This window comes from Tetrao urogallus (genome assembly GCF_951394365.1).
Source record: "Tetrao urogallus genome assembly, chromosome: 11".
In the NCBI taxonomy this organism is placed as follows: Eukaryota; Metazoa; Chordata; class Aves; order Galliformes; family Phasianidae; genus Tetrao; species Tetrao urogallus.
Window position 1 is genome coordinate 12,663,034 of NC_136824.1, and position 24,709 is coordinate 12,687,742.

Genomic DNA, 24,709 nt, shown 5'->3' on the forward strand with positions numbered 1-24,709 from the left:
GAAAAGGGTCTGTATCCCTTTTGTAGCTCTGCGCTGTCCCCTGTGAGGGCCCCACGACAAACAACACCTCGCACCCCCTTGCAGTAAAAACATCACCTCTCCCTCTGCTCACAATCAGCAATAGCAGCTTTATACAAAAAAGCACGAAGGGAGGAGGGCTAGAGGGGCAGGATGAATTCCCAGCACACGATGTTTTGGCCTTTTAGGAATGACAGAAGCAACAGAAATATGCAAATGTCTCCAATACGTTTAAAAGAAGTTAAGCAAATCTTCAAGGACTTTGAATTTGCTCCATCTTCTTACAGGCCATACAGCGTTACTACTGTGCCTGCAGTTTTTGATCAGGCCCCGTGCTTCTCTCATGCTTTAGAGATCTGTTAAATTGCACAAGCAAAAAGCTCTCTTCCAATATTATTGTAACAACACACTCTAAAACTAGCAGACACCCTTATGTTAACTAGCCTGGCTCACCATTTTCAAAGTGAGCCCTCAAAAGCTAACTTGAAAGCAATACCAGAGGCCTGGACAAACACCTAATTTTGATCTTTTGTGCTCGTCTTTTCTTCTAAGAGACCCTTTCTTTTGTTACTGCCCAGTGGAAAGCACATAGCTCATTGGTCCTGCTTTGAAAGATGAGAGCACTGCCCCTCAGTCCACCCCTCGGAGCACAATCACTTTAATGGAATTATGTAGAGAGGCCATCTCTGGAAGAAGAAAGGCAGGGAGGGGGGGAGGGAAACAGTGTCCGAAAGAGCCAGCAGGGCCTTCAGTACCGACATTTACCATGCCAGATATGTCCACCAAGAATTCACACAGTGGTGCAAATAGGATGTGCTTCCCTATACAACAGGTACCCCTACATACAGTGACCAACCTGTACATGACCAACACAAGTTAAGGAGGTGAATGCTAGAGTTTGAATTTAAAACATTATTATAACCCTGCTACAAGCACTCCTCAAAAAGAGATGTGCTGTAAATAATCTTTTTTTTTTTTTCCATAAGTAGGAAACTGAAAAGATGATCTCCCCCCAGTGAAGCCCAGCCTTTGTGGGTTGCAGATGGGAAAGAAGTGTTGACAATTTATGCGGTCTTCACACTACAAGGAATGCTTCCTGAAAATACAATGCGGCAAGTTTGGTTTAACAATTGTTTAGAGACCAAGCACTATAATAAGTTTTCACTGATTGCCTGACATCCAGCATCACCTTACAAACAACACATTTTTACACAACAACAAAGGCAATCTATTCACAGCAGCAAAACTTTCCCCTGAAGCTATGAAATAAATTTTCTTACAGAACCAACATTTTCTGCTGGTCTGTCATGGACTCTCCATGCCATTTTGACCCTTCTGTGCAGCAAAATGAAAACACTATCTATCATTACTTGCACCACAGTGACTTCCTAGGAGGGGCACAGTTTAGATTGCAAAAACATCTGTGGTCTGGTGATTCATCTCAGATCTCAAGTTTTAGGAGTTTTGCTGCAGCAAGCATGTCTGCAAGATGCAGAATTTTCAGGTAGGGTAATTAACCATTGGTCTGCAGCTCTCCTCCTTGTGAGGAGGAAGAGGAAACAAGGAACTACACAAAAACATTCTCAAATTGCTATACGTAAAGCAAGTCAGCCATAAAAAGAATACAAGCAGTTAGTTAAACAAAAAATTTGTTCAAGTAGAACTACCACGATATTTGCATTATGGCAAATATTATCCCCTACACAGCTCTCTACATCACTAGAGCTCAAACTGCAGTGAGAAGTTCTGTTTTTGCAGATGTCAAGGGCCAAGCACACTCCCTGAGCACTCCCTTTATGTGTCACACAGCACAGTGGTGTGGATCTCACACAGATGACAGCTCATCTCTACTTTGTGCATGCAGGCTTACCAGCACGCACATGTATGAATACTGAGTTATTACACAGACACTTAGCAGATGTAAATAAAGTAACTGCTTAATGAAACTTACTAAAATTTGCTGAGTAGCAGGGGACAGGGACAAGTGAACCTTGAAGGCTGACAAGTCTTAGAGTGAATTTGCTAAACTGACGAATTTGTTGTAGACCAACTATCTGGTAAACGTTCACAGGTTCTAACAAGGCAGCTTGCACACTTCATTTGCTGCAGTTATATCCTGCTGCATTAAACCTGGCTTAAGAAGCAGGCTGGCATCAAAATTCCCTCATCCACTACTGTTAATACAAAGTATTCATTGCATTTTCCAATTACGTAGATTAATAAACCAGGAAACCAGTGGCATATCTAAAATTACTCGTAAAGAGTTTAATTCAAATGCCTTATCCCAGCAGGTAACTCCACATGGCATGAGGACACATGGCTCTGCTTCCTTGGCCATGAAATGCACTGCAGCATTTCCCTCCATACATGAACAAGTCTGTTACTTTCCCCCCATTATCTTAGCTGCCTCATCTTCTACAGTCTCTCTCACTGGTTGCATGTCTTTGACATTTAACAAGGCTATTCATTTTAATTACATTTAGATTATGCTGAACGACCTCCCTAGTGGTTTGGCACAGCAGGGTTATTTTTAGCCTTCACATTTTCATGCAGGGACATCTCGATCTTCTACAACATGCCCTAAAGAAAATTTCCATTTCCTACAGAGTCCTTGGCTCGAGCACGCACTGCTGTTTATATTCAATGGCACAGAGGTGTGAGCTATTCATAAGGAGTTTTGTGGGAGGAATTTGCATATAAAAATTTATTAGAAGAATACAGTAAGTGACAGCTCATTACCAGGCAATGAAGCTTGATACACCATGTACTTATATTCCTTCCCGAATGACTTCAGCAAATGTAAATGTACAAATGCTCATCCAGAAGGCCAGGATATTTAGCCTCTCTCTAAGAATTACACTAACATTTCATTTCCATGCCGATTCCAGCTAAAAACATATTCCTGTGACATCTTGTTCTCATGTTGTTCCAGGCCAGGCTCTTTTAAAATAATTCACCAGGATTACTAAGTCTATATTAGCAGCAGCAGCTGTGCAAGTTGATGTTGCTTTTAGTTAAATAGATGTTGAACGGTTTATTTGAAGACTATTTAATTAAGACCAAACCTCTGGAACAGTCTTGAGAGCTCCACGGATTGCCCTTGCAAGTAGAGTAGAAGGGGTCATCCTGCTTGTGCACATTTTGAATTTGGCCACTATATTTTCAGAAGTTTGAATCTTTTCCTCAAGAGCAATTTTTCTGAGCTGTTTGCTCCTCTTACAAAATGTTGTTTGCTGTCCATAGTGAGAAACATCTGAAGGAGAAGAACAGCCTGAAAGATTTCAGACCTCCTGACATTCTAAAGAGGAAAAAAAATGTATTTTTTCCCCCACCTGGAAATGGATTATAAAATGTTTTAATGTCAGTACTACTTGCTATAGGTAGATACTACTGTACTCCAAAGGATGCTCAGGGTAGCACAGAATAGCAATAACAACGTGCAAAACTAAACCTCATCTTCATAGACTCTGGAACAGAATTTCACAGACTGCCCCTTTTTCCAAGGATGTTTAAAGTACTTTCCCTAATTTATACCAATAGGAATTTGGTGTAGCTTATTTTTTTCCTTTATAACGTTGGGTTTTTTTTCCCCCAAACAAAACCACTTCTTGTGGGAAGCAATACCGCTGTCAAAATGTTTCACCACAGACCAGCTGTAATTTCAATCTTTCACCATACCTGCTGTATTTTTCAATTTTTATATTAGTTTTGTGAAGAACAAGCATTGAATACTTGTCAAACATTGCATTAACAAGCTGAAATGTAGCAAATGAGAGACTGGGAGATTGCTCACAAACAAGGTTATTTCAGTTATCTTTCCTAGCCTTTTCAAGATTGCAATCCAAGCTATATTACTATCTTGATTGAAAAAGCAAGAGCAAAATGATCCCTGTGCAATTCCTCTGCATTTGAAGTTTATACAACATTTAGAAAACGGAAAATAGTCTGACCGATTGATTACTTCAGTAAAATAAACACTAAGCTACTTAACTCTTGGCTAGCTTTCTGCTTTGGTATAATTAAAAGGTTTCCCCATTATGAATTCAGTTTTATAAATGCTAAGCTGAGCCTGAGGTTCCACGAGCATTTTAAACCAGCATCAGCCAACACCACTGCTGAAGCAAGGCAGCCTGTTTCCCCTGCCCGTTCAGCCACATGTCCCTGTCACAGCCTCCCTGGGCTGAGTTATTTTTTAAGCACGGCAACTTCCCACCTGTCCTCGTGCAACTGCACAAATGGTAGGAGAAGCGCAGAGAGCAGCAGTGCAGACAGGTACACAAGGAACAAAGGTATTTTCTTCCTAAACAGTTTTCAATACCTTCATGCTCCCAATTGCATTCTGACAGGCTCAGAACTAAGTGACTTCCCACTGTGACAAAGCAAGCCACTGGCAAAACCAAGGTGCTATTCCCAGCTGCAGCAAGCTGCCTGGGATACAGCACAGTCATCGGGAATCCGTTTCATCTTATGCTGCTTGGTGAAATTGTGAACCCCGCGCACACCCACACAAAACCACCAGGAGGAAATAGATGTCATGAATTTATTAGTAAAGGACATTTCCCTCAAGGGGGAGCTGTTATCCAACAGACTAAATGCAAAGCTGGAAATCTGGAAGTACAGCTCAGTCCTGTCACTGGTTTCAGGAATATTGTGTCACACTCATGTTTAAAGCATCAGTACCTGAGCCAACTCCACAAAAACGGCCCTTCTCTTCCTTGAGTTTCAGCACAAATAACTGGCAGACAGTGCTACAGTTATGGGCTTTCTAAGGCACGTGGCTGTCACTGCTAAGGCTCTAGGACTGATGGAAACTAGAGAAGTTAGAGGCAAGCAAGGAGCAGGAAAGCAAAGACCACAAGGCATGAATGAAGAAAAACCCTAGCTTAGGCCAAAAATTATCATGAAAGTAAAATGGGCAAATGGACTCAGCTGCACAACGCTCACCCATCTGCCTCTCTTCCCCCATATACATCCTCCTCCCTTCAGCCCTACTGCTCCTCAATATTTCCAGTTCTGCCCATTTCCACTGTTCTGGGATCTGGTGTCACACTCCATTCTCATGATGTATTTCTATACAATAACTTATGTCTGCTCCTCTGTCTGAATACAAATGTGACAGATTCACAAGGACCCAGTGCATGCATAACTGCATGCATGCAACAGGCAGAAAACTCAAGTCTTTAACTGATCTACCAACTTGGATCAGTGAATACTTCCCTGTCACAGCTTCTACAAACATGCAGCAACAAGCATCTTTATTTTGTAATATGCAGTTTGAGGCAAGGTACAGTATTAAGAATGACAGAAATACTGCAGAATTGAGTATAAACGCTGAAATACACTTGTAATACATCAAGTATGTCCACTAAACCTTTTTCCCACATGCAAAAACATCAGTGGTTTGGGAGAGAAGTGTCACAGCAAAAGCTGCTTCTTCCAACACAAGGCTGCTTTTTCCCCCCCTCCCACATACTCTCCCTTCATTTGCCACAAAAGTGCAACTCTCAGCAGCCTGAAAAAAACATTGGCTTTTTCACAATTGCATCATCTCCCAAAATAGAGAAATATTTCTATTAGCAGTAATGCTTTCATGGTAAATATCCTCTAGCTAAGGTGTTTCTCTGGGCAGAAAAGTTATCACAAAGCGCAGCTCAGCCCTAGAAGCACATTTCTCACTAATAATGAATTCATAAGGAAACTCCACCATTTATCAAAAGCAGTGACACAGCCCCTCCCCCCCCACCCCCAAAAAAAAAAAAGTTAAAGGAAAAGGAAAAAAAACACAGGAGAAATTAATGTTAACATTTTGATCACAACATCTGGATTTCTGTTAAACAAAGGAAGAAAACAATAAAAAAACACGGGGGGAAAAATGAAGAAATGTAACTAGCCCTGCACAGCAAATGTTTTCTTCTGTCCACTCTGAAGTCTCTTTCATGTGCTAACACTGGCATTTTTTTAAACTCTTCCCCTTTGACTTACTCAGACCTTTAAGGACCTCACACATCTAATGGTTCCTCACATGCACCAAGAACAATCAAGAGAGGTCTGGGGGTTGACATGCAGTATGATTAATGGACAATGTTGATTTAATTTCCTATAACAGGAGTTTTCTCTAAGCCTTCTCCAAGGAGCATTTTCTTTGCAATCCAGGACTTAAGTATTTTACTAATGAAGTCCAATAAGCAGCAAATTAAATAATGCTGTCTCTCAGAGACAAATCCTTGCACTTCAGAAATAGAAATCAAAAAAGGTTGCAAAACCAACATGCACCATTTTTGCTTGTTTCTGTCCGCTGTGTTTGATTTATTTTTGTTGCTGCTGTTTTGTTGTTGGTTTCCATTTGTCTGTTTTTAAGAAAGATGCAGAGAAACTATCTGGTTCTGTCTGCCATTTTACCTGCTTTCTCTTTTTTCCCTTTAAAACTGTGTTTTCCAATCATAAAAATTAAATATGACATAGATAAATATAGATTTATAGATTTATATAGGTACATATCTATATAAATATAGATAAATCAGTCTTTATTTACTGGTAACTTTCACAACATGGCTGTTAAAATGTTATTATGGACTGGTTGTAATACCTGAAGCTCTTCAAAATTAACTCAGGGTTTTTCTGAGGATTTTTCTTTACATCAAAAAAATTGTAAATATTTTCAGTAGTGATCAATATGTCCTTCTCATGAAGTAAATATCAACCTTCAGCTCCAGCAAAACAACAATGAAACGCTATTTGAATACATCCCAACTGTTAATGAACATGACCCAATTTCCCAACTCAATTCCCATACAGGGTTAGCTTTAAATGGTGGAATTTCTACCCTGAGAACACAGAACAGCAGAGAGCATTTCCTGCAAAATTCTGATCATTTTACCATTTTAAGTTTAAATGCTTCCAACAAGACACAGTTTGCTGCACTAGAGGTGGGCAGGTTATCTTGACAGAACATAAACAACCCCCGTTCCTATTTTCAGTGCTTTGCACTGCACCTTTGATTCCACTTCTTGGAGCTGCAACGCAATTAGTCTGATGTCCCAAGAGAAAAACACTGCATCCAACTCAGATATGGAGGCAGCTGATAAAGAGATAGAAAGCCTTCCCCATAACCAGGCAGAAATTCTCTGTGCTACTGGAGTGGGCCCTTGGAACACAATCTCAACCACTGCCTTAGTAAAGCCTGTATAATGATGCTTTTAATCTATAAAATTGTTAAAGAAACTTCCTTCACCTAGGTAACTACCAGTGTCTCTCTGGAGAGCCAGGCTTAACTGTTCTTAACACTCTATTTTGAAGTACAGTACATTCGATCTCATTCTGCACTCTTCCCTTCCCCTGTCCCTCACCTTTAAAGTGCAACTGCTGTGCAAAGTTAACATGGATTACTGCAAAAGTCAAGACGTGGTTACATGAGAACGTCAGGACCATCTTCCAAGACAAATGATTCAAACTGCAGTAGTTCAGTAGTTCAGTTCACTTTCAAGAAAGTTACATAAAGAAAAAAAAAGCCACACAATGTTTCCAGCACAGAATCTACCTCCTTCTGAAAGACCTTAACTAAGAGAGACCTTACTTGTCTGCTCACATGGACAAATAATTCTCCATTTGCTTTAGAACAATGTAATGACTCTGAATTTAACTCACAGAAGACCAGAGATTCCCCTTACCCAGCGCTTGTCATGTTTTGTCACAGGTGACATTTTAATCAACACCAAAACAGTTATCCTGCTAATACAGATGCTGCAGATTTCAGTATTTGGCACCTATTAAATTGTCTGCTGGCTGAATCAGAAAGCTATTGAGAGGTTTGGTGCTGTAATTTAAGACTGACAAATACACCAAACATTAATTAAAGCCTTCCATTACAATAAATTGTGAAAATAACATTTACTTTCAAAAACAACAGCACTGGCAGATTTACTTACGATGCCATTTAAAAATCAAAAAGAACCAATAAATAAAATTTATTTAACAAAGGTTGTACTGTGAGAAAGAATGTGATAATCAAAGTAATCTTTTTATTTGAGAACTAAAATTCAACTGAAAATACATAATTATGAGACAAATATGTGATAGAGCACAGTGGCACTTGAACTGCACAGTATGTGTGCACTGTTAGCAACTGATACTTAACTGGTCTCTCTGGAGTAAAAAACAAGCTGATGTTTATCTAAGATTCCCATTTTGTTGTACATACAAGTGGGAGCTAGAGACACCACTGCTGTAATGGATGCCATGCCAATAAGCCCTGACAAAAGACACACGATTAAAGGCAAGCTTCAGTTTTGCTTGGTAAAAATTCAATTTATAACCTGAGTGAATTGATTTTTCATCCAAACAGAGCAGTTTAGTATTTTAATTTCACAAGGGAGGGACAAAGTTGAGGGGTTGGGTCAGTCTGCAAATCAGTTTGTCCAGTCTCCTATCTCAGTGCGTTTGCACTGTCCAACCTCCTGATATTCCCCACTCGCTTGCCCTGCTTCACATCAAGCTGTACAGTGGACCAACAATTGCTTCACCAAAAAGCACAGCACAAAACAAAAATTCCATTTCTTCTCTGCTCCTGCCACCCTGCCAAGGTTCTGTGCATTCAGCAACAATAAATCTGATCAGGAAAGAAATGCTACAAATATGCCCAGAGGAATTACCAGCACTGTCCTACACTTGAAACAAAACATAATGCAGCAGCTTGTAAACTCCAATCACAGAACTGGAAAAAAAATATCTGATCTCCATATACACTTACAGCCTGTACCACATAGTATGGCTCTATAAAAAAGGGACAAAAACTTTTCAAAGCAGCACTTGCTTTGATATTCTGCAAGTAAAAAGAAAAGATGCAATGTAGCAAAGCCCCCTTCCTTGCCTCTTTTAATCATAAGAGTTTCACTCCCTTCCCTTATAAATTCAGGAAAAGAAAACAAGGAAAAAATGATAAGCAGATATGCCACGTGTGCATTTAGAAGACAGACTCATTAAAAGTGGTGACAGGTCTACCCTTTATGATTATGAAGCAAGGAATGTCTCTCTCTCATTTATTGACATGTAGTAGAAGCACATCATCACACCAGGACTAGCCCAAGAGCTTGGGATTGTTAAATACAAATATACATAAATCACCATGTCTGCCAAAGAGTAAGAGGTCACAGACGGGAAAAGGCTGCTTTTAAACATGCCCAGTCTGCTTCTAGGGCTTTTGCTTTTATTCCTGTGCAATTTGGCCAATTCCTCCTCCCCTCGCCCAGCAAATCCTTCATGTTTTAACTGATAAGTAGTAGTAGCAAGTCTGTTACATACAATCAGGAGAACTGACAGATAAGAGGTTTAGTTTAAGGATGTAATCAGCATGAGTAAACACTCAACTGACCCAGCTGTAAACAGTAGTAATAAATGATAATATTTGTCCTGGTCACCTACTGAGCTATTAGAAACTTTTCACAACACAGCAGTGTAAATACTGGTTCCAGTATGTACAGCACACAGTACCATCATCCAGCACTATGAGCAAAAAAAATTGTAGTAGTTGTACTTTATTAAGAACTATTGTCATTATCGATTCTATCTTTTTTTTTACAGGCAGCTATAGCTTGTTTAAACCAAAATTTCACAGTGAATGTCTGGCTCAACAAAAAGTTGTTTAAGCAAAAATACAGGAGTTCTGCAGTACTGGGTTCTACTTCATCAACTAGAATTTGGAAATAGTTAAATGTGAAATAAGAATTTAAAAAAATGAAAGAATAAAAATGAAAAACATACTGAGTGAGAAGAGTTGTGTTGTTTCTTTCCCATTATTTCATTTCGCTGTTGAAACGCTTGGCTCCTTGAAATTCACCTGTGAATCTCAAGCTGAATTTTCATACTGACTTATAACCGGATAGCAATATCGATTCTCACATATGCAGTTCTGGATGGCCCACAATTTACAGACAGAAATATGCAAGACTACATTTTGACACCAACAAAACCCAGGATGGAACTGAAATTACAGCCCCAGTTATTAGAAATAACTACCTGGAGACCGTGATAGTCACGCTCTGAAACTGAAAAATAAAAGAACACGCTCATACAGCACTGCTTCTCAATATTACAACATTTGTAGTTCTTAACAAGAAAGATGGCAATAAAGCTAAGATTTACAGCTTCCTGCACATACGACTGCAATAGAGTGCAAAACAAACCACTCTGTCACATCTGACCTTTATATCAACTGCTTTATGAAATTTTCAAAGTGCTTTTATGAAATCATTTGAAAAGGCACTCGGGTGTCACGTGTCTGACAGCTTCATGGGAGAAATTCTTTGCGCTGTCTTTTTTATATGCCTTTATTCCATTTCTATAGATTGTAGAATCACTTTGTCTTTGCTGCTCTAGACTTAGAGCTGCTCTGAAGCTTAGCTATAATCATGGTTATAAAGTGATCTATACAGATCCAGGTGAAATTAAACAACTGAAGGCCAAGCAAGTCTCTGGAGGAATGCATGAGAGGTAGCTGTCTAATTCCATAGCACAAGCCTCTTCTGAGAGCAGAGACCATGCAGGGTCACAAAATACATCCTCATAAAGCACTGTGACATGTTGTCCAACTGAGGAAGGACATGCCTTTCCCTCATTTCTTCATTCTGTAACAACAGAGGCAGGACTTGAAGAGTTTCCACAGAAGCATGGAATTTTTGCTGATTAAGGTCAAACATTCCAATAACACTGAGTATATTGGATAAACAATCTGACAGAACCCAAGTATATTTCTGACAGAACCCAAGTATATTCTCCAAAAGAACTGGATTAAGTAGGAGGAAGCCATTAGGTATAATAAAACTGGAATATCAGAAGCAGCAGCAAGGGATTGCAATATCCCTCATGTTAAGCACCTTTAGACAACCCCAAGAAGCTTTCCCAGAGAGAAGGCCTACAGTGTCTGCACACCTCCCATATTACTGTAGAATTTATATATATGCATGTGTATGTATACACACACACAAATATAAAAGCAGATGCACTCAATTTCATGCTCAACAAACCACCAGCAGGCTCTGTCCATCCCCTGCAGCCTGGCAGCACCTGGCCCCAGGCAGCCAGCAGCTCTCTGAGGTCTGCAGCCCACGCACAGGACAACACTTCACAGGCTCTCCTGGGAGGGGCCATGCCAGGGAAAGGCCAAGCTGGGTGTGCTCTCATGCTCAAGGTGTTTTCACTGAAGCTAACAGACCAGTTTTTCCATCCCCTAAGGTGTTTCTGGCTGAAAACGGTTATTTAGCATGATATCATCTTGCGTGCAACAGAAACAAAAGAGCACCTAAAGTGTACACATCCCTGCCACAACCTGATTGCCTCAGAGTTTCAGGAGCATTTACTGAGATCCTACATGTGCCTTGTCACCTAAGAGCAAATTTCTGAAATCTTCACTGTAACTAGCATCACACAAGGTGCTACAGCTTCCAGTCAGCAACCACAGAAGGATGAATTTGCAGAGTGAATTCTTTCTTTCCTCCCTTTTTTCCGAGCGTAGAAGGTATTAATGGCACAAGAAAATGATGCATTTCCCCCATCATCATTCACTTAATTAGTAAAAACTACTGCTGTTACTAGGATGGTAATAAATAATTATTTTGTCTTTCTAACTTAATTAAAGTTCAGAAGGGGGAGAACTCTAGGGAACTTTAAGAATAATGAACTTGTGTTACAGTATCACAGTGGGTCATGCTTTCTTGAATCTGTTAAACAAGAATCTAAATTTGATTTTAATCTGTTTAGATACAGCTGGTGGGATGAGATTCCAATCAGCAGCAGCACTTACCTCTGAGGAGTTCCTAGTTCCAGTAAACCATATAAGCCTAAAATGGGTTTGTCAGAGCCACTGCCCCTCCTGTGCTGTTCTACCCTCCTAATGATCATGCGGCTGCACTGAGCTGTGACAGGCAAACAGCCAGTGCAGCGGTGAGCAGCAGTGATACTGATTGTTTTTTTTAAAAAAAGGCATGAAGACAATGAAAAGTGGGAAATGAGCTTCCCTGGATGCTCCTTTTTTTCTTTGTTTGGTTGGTTTTTAAACTCATGCAAGAAGATTCCCAAATGAATTGCTCCACCAAGAAAAGTCACTTCAACTTCTGAACAAACATACACATGCTGAAACAAACAGAATCTGTAACAGCAGATTTAACAAATCTCACAAAGAAAAACAGTCTGCCTAGAACAGAATCACAGAATAGTTTGGGGAAGAGGTGACCTTAAAGACCAAACGATTCCAACACCCCTGCCATCGGCTGGCTGCCACACATCAGATCAGGCTACCCAGAGCCCCATCCAACCTAACCTTGAATGTCTCCAGGGAGGTGGCATTTCTCAAGTCAGCCTGTGCCAGTGCCTCATCACCTTCTGAGTAAGAATTTCATCCTGAAATCTATTCTTAATCTCTCTTCTTGTAGTTTAAAGACTGAAGTTCCCCTAGTGCTATCACTCTATCAGACCAGGTGAAAAGTCTTTTTTTAAAACGCCTCTTTTAAATACTGAAAGGCTGCAAAGACGTCTCCTCAGAACCTTCTCTTCTCCAGACTGGAAGAAAAAAGTCAGAACTTCCTAGCGCAGGAGTAAGCAAAGGAGGAATTAAAAATAGCGTCAAAAATGAATGGTATGCACTGAAGGGTATGTTCCTGTAGCAAATTGAAGTGATAATGGAATTTTACACTAGACTAGGAAATGGCTCACTGATGAAAAATAAATGCCAAGACCTTTAACACAAAGAAATGTCTGTGGGAAACTGGGAATATTTATTTTGAGAAAGGCAGCCCTGACTCTCATCAGATCATTTAATTCTATTTACCCAGTGACTATCACATTAAATAATCCAGTTAAAAAATAGACAGAAGTAACTGGGTAGACTTACTCTAAAGTAGAAGACATCAGTTCTCAAAATGTAAGGCCAAAAGAAACAACAAATTAAAACATGCAGCATAATATTTATATTGCTATATATAACGTTCAATTATTGAAACACAGTTTACATGGCCATTGCTGCTTCTGCTTCATCAGCCTTGTCCTTCCATAAAGGGTCCAGTAGCTGTTTGCAAGTCATTTAACAATAATTCACCAATGTTACCACCAATAAATGCCATCAAAAATGTTTCCAGTATCACTGCTAACATTTCCTTTGTTAAGAGATCATGAATTTTGACATTCTAATGCACTTCAGTTGCCACAAAGTGAACTGTCTTCCCTGAACACAGATTTTGCATAACTGACAACCATGTGAATCAACATCTGCAAAATATTCCAAGGAGATACTTACTGTTATGCTCCACATTTCAATAGAACCCTACCTGCAATTTATTAACTAAGCAAAAGGAAAGGAAATGGTAGTGCAGCCTTAGGTCATGACAAACTGTTCAGTGGCAACAGGTATGAATGAGAAAGTACTCAAACTTTGCCACCAGAAAGCATCTACAAGCATTTCCAAATGAGAAACAACCTTTCATTTGACCGTGTTATCCAACATCTATGAAGATGAAGCCCCTAAACACACCTTGCCCTTAAGATCTCACACTTGCAATATTCTACCAAAGCATATGGCTCATAATGAAGACATTAAAGGTCCTTTATTTAAAAGAGGCTGCCAACTGATTAGCGTTCATTGATTAGTCACCCTTCTGTGATTCTGTGAATTTAGTGTCCAAAGAAGAGGCAAATAGATGGCAGAACATTACTTCTCAAAGCCACTGTCCAGTTTGTGAAAATTGTGTACCACAGTCAGAAACCTAAATCAATAGCTTCCCTTGCTTCATCTCAGAGTCTTTTTCCAATAGGTAATATTTTAAGTAGAAATATCTTAATAAAATATCTGAGTTAAATGATGTAGATTATTCACAAGAAGAAAAAAGATAAGCAAATCAAGTCCCTTATTACTGCATGGTTGCTGCTACACTGTTATTTTATATACTGCATATCATTTTACCTACTATATTCTCCACAGGTGCAGCTACTACAGGAAGAATAAGGTTGATTGTGTATTGTTTTCTAAGAAATTATTTAGTGCACACAAGTTTTTCAAACAGCTGACTTCTCAATAGGCAAATACAGCAATCAAACAGGTACTACCTCCACGAGAAACATGTGTGAAATTCCCAGGCTTCAACGTACATAATCATCTTTGCAGTCTAAAACCATGACCTGATCAAATTTCTTGTGCCAACTAAGTCTTTTGTAGCTGTGGTAATTAATGCCTTTTTCTATAAATGCTACAGAGAAGATTTAAAAAAGAAAACAATAAATAAACTTACACAGGAAAGTTCACTTCAAATAACTCTATATGCTCCATGAAAAATAAAAAAGCTGATGTCTACTTGAAAGTTGCATGACAACACACACTCTTCAGCAGGTCTAACCTATGGCATCAGAAATTACACACACATTAAAAATATAAAGAAGGGCAATCAGATTATATGGGATGTGTCCTGTTTTGGTCATCATATGTAGATATTTACAATTTAGGCAAGGAATTAACACTTCAAACATCCTATGCACCGTGACTGCATGGTTAATTCAAGCATGTGAATCTTCCACATCCATACATCCTAGAATTCAGGTAACACTATGACTGTGCAACAGTTCTACCTCCCCAAACGCATTTTGCTTTCGTTTTGTCCTCTATCTGCATGATTACTGGAAAGAAAAAAAAAAAAAAAAATATACAGATAATATATTTTAAATATAATTCTGGAAAACAGTATTTTAATCTGAGGAGGTTTAGTACACTGAAAAATTCCCATGATGGGAGTCATACAGTTAATAAATTTGCCTAAACGAAATTATTGTTCAGTAACTGCATAATGAGAAGTCAAAAAAAACCCAAACCAAACAAAAAAAAAAAAAAAAAAAAAGAAACCAACCCAAAAAACATTTGTGTCCTAGGACACAACCTTCCAAGCCAAGTCAATGCTCTTTTGTTAAACAGTCAGCTGCTGCCAGATGCTCTGGGTAGGAATGGTCACAGATGGCCAGTTGTCCAGTTAACAGACCAGAATGCTCTCCCCTATGATCTCCCCTAAAATAGTATCTCAACTGTATGCAGCAGATCAGAATTATCTGATCACGGTCAAGAGGCCATTTGACCCAGCTAATGGTCAATGCTGATAATCCAGTTCTCCACGTTACCCCTAAGAAAACTCTCTCAACGTGTTTCAAATGCTAAGTGTCAAGTCCTACTTCACTTATGCTGATTACATTATAGGTCACATCTTCTAAATTAAAAAAACGCAGCTTTTTATATATAAACAGAAGCACCTTCTTACAAGGAGTGATACCAACACACTTGAATTGATATATAAGGCAAGAGCTACAGGAGGAAACAGTCTGATGATCAACTGAAAGACCACAAGAGGACTGCTCCATGCTCCAATATTTGTGTTTAGTTCTGCAAATATTTACCATTACTCCTTAAAATATAAAGGAGAACATGCAGAGAGGCTACTAGCTAGTACCCTGTGCATGTAACTATCCCATTAATACTGGAAGGTATTTTTATTTCATTTTATTGCAGTATCCTAGTGATATTTTTAGGAATTTACAGTAACGTGTCCTATAGCCATGCTAAAGTGAGCGATGCTTGTTGGGCAGTATAGCCATGGCAAAGGCTACCAATAACAGAAACATAGCCTAGAAACACCAGAGAAAAAACTTTGGTACTTTGTGTTCATCTTTCACTGTTAATCTAGACTGAGCACAAATACCTAAAAGCTGAAGTATCAAGTATTAAACTGAGTACTAAAAAGATGGGTATTTACCAACTACCAGTTCTGTCTCTTGTGGCATGCAGCTGGGTGTCCTCCTAACATACACAAGATTAACAAGATCTGGTTATGTAAGTGCTGCACAACATACATTTAGGAATACAGATAGGATTATCCATCAGTGGTACAAATCTAGTTTAAAAAGTTTATTGCTAGAAATATAGATGGCCAAACCTAACGCAGTAGCCTTGTAGGTCAGAAGATTTAAGATCCCTAAGATGTCCTTTGAATTTATTGCCTTCCAGAACAGTTAAGAAATATGTTCTGTACTTACCTAAACCACTGACAGTATACTCAAGATCACTGGCATCCAACAAAATCGGTCCATTTTCCTGCTGGCCTTCTTCCTTATAATACAACTTGTACCCTTGAATAGCTGCAGTGTCATCAGAGTCCTGCTGCCACTGAACTGTAATGGTTGTACAATTTATTGGTTCCAAACGCAGCTCAGGAGACCTTGGTGCTGATTTTAGAGAAATATACATAACATTATTATATTTAAGAATAACAAAATCCTACATTAAAATCAGAATGCCCATCAGTCAAAAGTTCACTCAAGGTTTTGATTCTAGATCACTTATGTACTTACCTACTTAGTTCCTTTTTAGGATGCCTGATTCCCTGTAGCTAAACTAAAAGCATAATTTCAGGTAAATTAAGAAATAGCTATTTTTTAAATTCAGCATCTCAAAAAAAATTGAAACAAAATCTATTTAAAATTTTTAAAAGTATTTTCAATTCCTTTTTCTCAAAAGAAAATGAGGATAATCTAGAGTCTATAAAATGATCTCCTGCTTTAAAATAAGCCAGAGTAAATGTAAATAGCAATCACATCACGCTTCATCAAGAGATAATAATTTGCAATACTAGTCAAAACTCAATTAAATTCAAATGAGATGGATGAGGATTAATCTAAGAAATACTGTTACAAATTCAAATCTATACCTTTAAGGCATTCATGCAAAACTGAATGCTCTTCTATACAACATTGGTAAATAATAATGTAAGCCAAAATTCAGCTATAACAACTTAAATCAGATTTCAAGTCCATCTCTATACTCAAAACTTTGTGTTTTGTTTGTAGAGCAGACATGTGTCAACTCAGCTCCCTTGTGCACCCACACAAGCTGCCAGCGTGAAATGTCCTGATATGAAGAAAAGTTTTACTCTGGACTGCTATCTTTTTGGGTTTGCTTATTTTTTATTAAAATCATGTGGAACAGAAGAAAACCATGTTATCATTGGAAACAAAAGCTAAAAGCTAAAACATTTTAATTAAAGCTTCCTACCACCGTATCAAACACGTGAATATCAGCCTGTGACCAGAATCAAAGATCAACAGAAAAGTAACATGTTGGCTTTTCTTTCTGCTGTCACACATAAAGCACAAGACAGATCCACCTCTCAACAACTTCTGATCCTGACACTAAACTCATAAGCTTGTGTAGATTACGCACGAAATCATAGTTAGAACACTATTCCCCTGTATCCCTAGGATAAGAACATGCAATGGAAAAACTCGTTTCACATCCTTGTGTTACCTATCAGAAAAACGTGCAGCCTTCAGATGAAGCCCACAGTTGGCCCCATCTCCAGGCAGTGGGTAACATAAGCATTATTACCTTTCACACTTGTAGCTTTTGGAGTTCGGTGGGAGGTCCACAAAGATGCCTCTCCCCAGCCAATCCTTGTTGCAGCAGTAATACGAACCAAGTAGACACTGTCAGGCCGCAGCCCTTCAAGGAGGTACTCATCTGAAGTCCCTGGAAGCTCCAAGACTTGGATTTTGCTATCTGTGCTGAGGCGGAAAGACAGACGATACAGAACCACCTGGCCTCTCCTGTATTTTGCAGGAATCGGCAACCAAGAGATAAGAATATCTGTAGGACTCCGGCTTGTCAAACTAATTTCAGGAGCTCTCAAGGGAACTGAAAAGGAAAAGGACAAAAGTTTTTGAGCTCCAGAAAAAGAAAGATGTGACATTCTCATCTGACACCTTAACATACGGTGAGGTACTTGTAATAAGCAGTTTTATAGATTCCTCTTTATTTTAAGAATAGCTTGACACTGCTCATGCTTCTCAATCTTCTGCATACAATATAAACTTAGCAAGCTCCTTTCTGTAAAGCCTTCAACATTTTCTTCTCTTACTGCCAGCAGAAATTGATGGCAGTCAACATCTTACTGTTCTGTCAAAGTGACTGTCAACATTACATGCAGCAGCTGAAACTAGGAGTCTAAACAACACCCAGTAATGCTTAGAACTCTGTGTGTGCTTCCTTCCACCATGTTATGAGGGCAGTCACTTCTGGCCACGTGTTGTGCTTTAACCCAGCAGGTAGCTAATCACCACAGAGCTTGCTCACCACCCCCCTACCTCCCAGTGGGATGGGGAAGAGAATCAGGAAAAAAAAAATGAAGCGTATATATACATATATGCATACACACTTCATTTATATCTATACACACACACACACATATATATAAATGTTCATATTTATGTATATAAATATACATAACTAGTGATGCACAAGCAATTGTTCACCACTCCCTGCCTAGCTAGCACCCCAAGCAGCAGAAGAGAGCTAGATGAATCTCCTTCAGAACTTCTTCCACATGATGTCGTAGGGCATCGACTATCCCTCTGTTCAGTTTAAGTTAGCTCTCCCAGCTCCTTGGGCCTTTCATTGAGAATGGCCTTCACAGAATCATAGAATGGCTTGGGTTGGAAGGCCAATCAAAGACCATCTAGTTCCAAAAAAACGCTCACTTAAATACAGTGGTATTTATCTGTCTTACCATCTTCAAGGGTGTGCTGAGTCACATGATCTGACATCTGACTGGCTCCAAGAGGCATGTAAGCTACAATATAGAAGGTATAGTTGCTGGCTGGTTCCAAATCATCAATAATGTAATGAGTTGTATCATTTCCGATGACCACTTGATACTCTTCATTGTTTAAACCTGGCATAAAACAAGGGTTAAACAAACAAAAATTCCAGATCGTCTCTAAACATCACAGTATCTGGCTGTGAGATCTTACAAAGTTATTTTGCTTTCTTACCCAGCTTACCTCTATTATTTCAGCCTCCTAAGTTGAGTTCATTTATGCATACGAGTAACTGTGTCTTACTGTGATGTAGATAATGGTGTTGCAGGATTTTCCTGAATCAGGAACGCTGAATGCAGCTCTAAACCCCTTTTTAAAATTAGTCACAACAAACTGCGCCCAATATACAGTCACACAACAGACAAGCTCTAATAGCCTTATAATTCAGAGCAAACTTCTAAATCTGTTTGTTTAGAGTCAGGAGGCTTTTTCAAAACCTGTTTGCAGAGCCTTACTATAGCAGTCTGGGAGGAATGCAAAGGCTCTGCTCCATCAGAACAAAACAAAACAAAAAAAAACCAAAACCCAAACATAATACCCTCCACCCCCCAAATAACACAAAACAAAGAAATTATTCAACAGAAGGATCTCATTTTAGCCCTGCAAATTCTAGTACATCTGATTGACACTTTTTTTCTTTAATTTGGAAAAAAGCCAATAGGAATAGCCCAGAATGAGATTCAAAAGTGTTTTGCTCCTTAATGAGTGGCTAATAAAAAAAATAAAAAAAAAGGCGAGAGAAAAAGAGACAGGAATAAAAAGAAAAAATTCTCAGCAATTCTCATTAAAATATGCATAGCAATGCAAGCAGCAGTTCTTGTCTTTGTTGGGCTTTATTCCTATAGAGGAAGGCTATAAAGTGGAATAAGTGTGGTGAAAGCTGCTGTGTTAAGGAACTATTCACACCAAATGCATGTCAACTTAATCAAAACTCTGTAAGAGCCAGCTCCTCCTCTTCACAACTGAATTTATAAACAAAACGAAAGGCAAATTCCAGCATTAAGTTTTCCCACATTTATGAATTAACTTGATAGCATTTTAATTAGACAAGATTACAAGCATCTCACAACAGACTAGTTAATGGCTTGTTAATTAGGAATTGCAAGGCACGATTTCTGACCTGCTAAACAAGATCCTTGAGCTCAAATTAAAAGGACTTGTTCTCTTATTGAATGGATTGCTAGGCCTCATGCAGAGGCCCTAATGAAACAGCCATAATAGAGAACAAGGGTTGCCTTCCACCACAATCACTGTTCCCTTTGTGCCTTTTCTGAATTACTAACAAGGAATTAACACACTCCAACATGCACGCTCATCAGACCCTTATTCTTCTTGCTACTATGACCCCAATTTGAATGTAAAATATTCTGCTTAAAAAAGAACAAAAATTAAAACATAAAATAAAAACACCACCTGTTGGTTTCTTCAACTAACTTCAATAAAACTTTTTTTTTTTCTTTTAATTCAAACAGGGAAGAGGACCTGAACCTGTTTCACAGTGAAACAGCAGAATGCCTCTGATGAAGGCAATGTCCTCTAAAGATCTACAGACTGCCACTTAGAGTGCAACCATTCTCAGGTGAGTGCAGTTTCATGAGCCTTTGAGCTCCAACGTTTTTTCTATAATACAATTAAAAACAAACAAACAAACAAGTTTTTAAGTCCTGATGTCACAAAATTGTCTTGAGAGATGAAAAAAATAGGTATTAGAGAAAGAAAGTTCAAATAACTAGGGTGGTTGGTTTTTTTGTTTGTTTTCTGTGTTGGTTTGGTTTTGTGCTGTTTTTTTTTAAACTAAGCCAAACTGCAATCTCATTTCACAACATGCATACATGCAACAGCCTTTGCACAAGCAGGCAAATGAAGCAGAGACTGCAAAAGAATTTTGCAGAACACAAATTTCAGAAGATACCTCATTTTCACTACAGTGAAAGAGTACTTCCTGCACAAATGCAGGCTTCCCTAAGGACAATTTCCCAGTTTTCTTTGAAGTTACCCAGTCTCTGCTCTCTGCACTGGCACCGGACATACAATTACCCAGATAGCTTATCTAGTGTGACTTTATTCATATTAGCTTTGAGTGGGGGCTGTGAGCACAATACCTCAGTGACTGAAAGTGTAGGGGGTAATTTCCCGCACCTCTTGTCCTCATTATCTTTTAAAACTCTTTCCTTCCTTCCTTCAGACAAAATTCTCTTGTGTACTGAAAAATCCCACTTGCAAAAGCAAAGGCAGCTATTTCTGCATCAGTATTAGAGTAATTAAGCTGTCCTTCCTGTCCTCTTGCTTAGCAGATGTCAGACTGGTATTCCATACAGAGCTGAGCATCTGCAGTCTTGTCCTTGAATAAACGAGTTACTGAATAGAAAATTAGTCTTCCAAGAAAACAGAGCTCCGTTACAGCATAAACATTAGTTTAAGCTACACACCAAAGAAATTTTCACGTCCTTTGGCAGTTTCATGAAAAATACCTTGCTTATGAAAAGTATCTGCTTTCTATCACTGTAAAGATTTCCTTAACTCAAAGCACATTACATCACACTAGGTGATTAACAATGTCTAGTTCCTCAATTTTCTTTTAATTTACCTGTTCCCTTTTACATAGCTATTTCTATAAAATTTAAGAGACCATGGCAAACCATTCATGGCTGTTTCCATAAAATTTAAAATTTCTCATTGTAGGAAAGCAAACCTTGTTAAGTTAGTACTCTAAGAGACGATAGTTAAAGCCAATAATGCATCAATCATTTTATTCTAAAACATACAAAAGTCTGTAAAGTCACATGAATTTGGTGATCCACACATAGCAGCCGAACCCAGGGAAAAGCTGCTCACTACAAGCCCCCAGGATGGTGTCCTTCCCTCCCAAACACACATGTAGAATTTCTCCTTGAGAACAAACAGGGAAACACAGACAATAGTACGTAGGTTCCAGGTTTTAAAGCCCATTCCTGACTTCAAAATCTGTTCACTAGAGTGATCAGACAAGGCGAGTTGGAAGAACACTCAGCCTCACAAATAAGATGATTTGGCAAAAGCATTTTTCCCCCATGCATGTCAGTTGGTTACACTTTTTATGCCAATATGCTCTGATGCAGCCCTGGTTACGAGCCATTCAAATTTGGCAGCCTTTGCAAGGACATTCAGCTCTTACCACTTATACATAGTACATGGATACACTTTAAATGAAACTGCTTACCTTCTGCTTTCATGTAATGCACAGAATATGCAATCACTTTCTCTGAATTATAGAGTGGCCTCTCCCATGCTAGCAGGATCGCTGAGCTTGACATCGTTTCAGCATGGACGTTATAAGGTGCACTGGGTCTGTCTTCCGACATAACTACAGTAAGCCTGGCTCTGGAGAGCACAGATCCCTGACTATTCTCAGCCATGCACTGATAAATGGCATCATCTTCAGGGATGATCTGGTTAATCACCAATTTACTGAATCCAAAAAGAAAATAAAAGGAAAAAAGAAAAAAAGAAAAAAAAAAAAACACCAAAAACTTAGCTCTACATAATGCAACATCAGTTATATTTGCCTCATGAGTTTAAACAACTTACACTTTACAAACTTTTCAATTAGAAATGGATGTGCGGTTGTGAAATTTCACAACCTGAAGCGTAATTCAAAACCTCCCATGTCAATATTCCTGTTTATTGCTGCAAAGCCAAACACGGTGAAAACAAATACGCAGATCTACTCCTCCCTGCAAAAAGAACAATCTTAAGGTTGTCATTTCTTAACATACTTCAATATGAGCTGTTCAGTCCACAGAAGGGCTGAAATGGGCCTCAAACAACTGGTAAGATTCTGGTCTCTACTACAGTACTGTAGATCCAGAGTGACTCTGGTAAAATCACTTCAGTTTCCACTCAGGTAAGGCAGAGATCATAAAATCTTCACTGACGATTTTGGGTATTTACTAATCTGTATTTCTTCTGCCTGGGAAACGTCCATAATGCTACATTCAATGCCCAATTTGCATTTATTTAGTTATACCTTGTTTGGCTGTATTTAGTTAGTGACATCTCAATCCTCAGTAAGGGTGTTTATTCTTTACAAGCACAGCTCTCACACAGCAAGTGCAATCTTACCTGTTGTACATTTTAATTCTACCATTGGAGTGTATTCTCCTTCCATTTTTCAACCATGAAATTTTGGGGGCAGGAATTCCTTCTGCCTGACAGGCAAAGCGAGCAGTACCAGCTCTAGGCCTTGTTAAACTCTCTGGCCATTCCACAAATGAAGGAGGAGCTACAGGTAAGTAACAAGCAAAAAATCAAGCTTACATAAATGTCAGGACACTCAAATTAAGACAGAATTTTCCTACACACAAGCCTCTTTCCTCAAGCTGCTTAAACACACATACACCCATGCAGAAAGCACGTTTCATATAAACAAAGTACACTTGTTTAAAAATGAATACTTTCTGCACAAAAAGCAACACTGATACACATTCTGGTTTATGCATTTGTGAAGACAAACAGCAAATTAAACTCCAGCCTACAAAACATCATTAATGACACACATGGGTATATTACATGTTTTTACTTTGTCACTGGATTCTGTGTTGAAAGTCAGTCTTCCAGATGTAGCATTGCACCTTGCTGTCTCTAAGTGGAAATGAACTGATAGTTTGTAACTCAGACATTCAGTATTTGACATTTCTCATCTCACCGACAAAAGAAGGCTGCCACAGCTCTATTCCACATTAGCAAGCTACTATAACCCTAGGTGCACTTTATTTGAGAGAAAAATTCAACCCAGTGCATAGCACAGCTCAAGACAAAAGCAAGATGTTAAAACATGGCAGAAGTCAAAACAGGCTCACCCAGCACAGTCAGAGTTGCCATTGCTACTGTGAAGTTTCGTGTGCCTGGAATAGTGGCTCGACAGACATATACGCCTGCATGCTGCACCTTCACATCAGAGATTATGAGGTTCCCATTTCCAAGGACACGGGTATTGAAGACATCGATGGACTTATGGTCTATTTGAGACAGTGGGAGAAGTGTGGTCACCAGGTTGCCCAGCGTATTTAAACAACCTATCTAAGGAAAGCTGCCTAGATGGCCAAGGCATGGGTTAGAGTTTAAAGGTAAAAAAAACACAAAAGGAAATCACAAATGAGTTTTCAGAGATTTCCATCTTGCATTTGCTTTGCTCTTAACTGAAGGTATCTGATTATTCCGATGGCTAGGTTACAATGCTTAGTAAGTAATTTATAACTGATATTTCCCATCACAGCTGAAAACTAATGTTATTTTTCCAGTTAGCCTCCCTAATCAGCTTGCAGAAAGATATTACTACCAATGTCCACATTATCTTTACAATCAGGGATCATCCATCTCCTAAACTGTGTTTGGAATAAAATGAACATATTTGGTTACCATGTGTTTTCTTCTGTTTTCTTTCTATAAAAAGCGCTTAGGCTGTTATGTGATTATTTTCTTATTTGTTTGTCTAGAAGAGCTACGGAATCATTCCATGACTTTTCCGACTTCTAGAAATAAAATATAGGAAATCATCTGATGATTTGCTTCTACAGGTATAGTCCTGACTTTCACATTGAAGTACGCGTCAGGAGAAACTGAGGCAATTTTGACAGAAAATGTGACACAGTGATGAATGCTATTGATTTTACCATTGTGTTCCCTCTCTTCTTTTCTCCTTCTAGTCAGGTTATTCAGGATCTGACTATGGCTATTCAGAATCTAAACTGCCCACTCATACAAGTCCTAAAACCCACTCACATACTGCTTCTAAGAATAGGTAGAGAAACACTTACAGGATTATTTTGTGGTATGTAGCCACTCCAATCTTCACTAACCCGTCATTCTGTTCTGATTGCCAGATCCCTGGAGGTCTCCACCCCACCAGGCACTTGTCCATTATACTCTGTGGGCAGTGCAGGACTGACAACAGAAGCAGTTGAGTCCTTGGAAAACCTCAGGAGTTCTCATCAGCATTATGGAAGTACATGAGTGAAAGTGTTTCACTCACCCTACCCTAACC

At 38.9% G+C, this 24,709-nt stretch overlaps 1 protein-coding gene across 1 annotated transcript in view; it reads right to left on the minus strand.

Moving 5' to 3' along the window:
* The window catches only part of PRTG (protogenin), a gene marked incomplete at both ends in the record, with an annotated part of 80,106 nt that overhangs the window by 20,151 nt on the left and 35,246 nt on the right, over positions 1–24,709 (minus strand). Inside the window, 6 exons of the mRNA XM_079541119.1 lie at positions 16,072–16,260; positions 17,420–17,725; positions 18,597–18,761; positions 21,887–22,134; positions 22,789–22,948; positions 23,526–23,684. Coding sequence (XP_079397245.1) covers positions 16,072–16,260; positions 17,420–17,725; positions 18,597–18,761; positions 21,887–22,134; positions 22,789–22,948; positions 23,526–23,684 — 1,227 coding nt within the window. The remainder of the gene's footprint in view (positions 1–16,071; positions 16,261–17,419; positions 17,726–18,596; positions 18,762–21,886; positions 22,135–22,788; positions 22,949–23,525; positions 23,685–24,709) is intronic.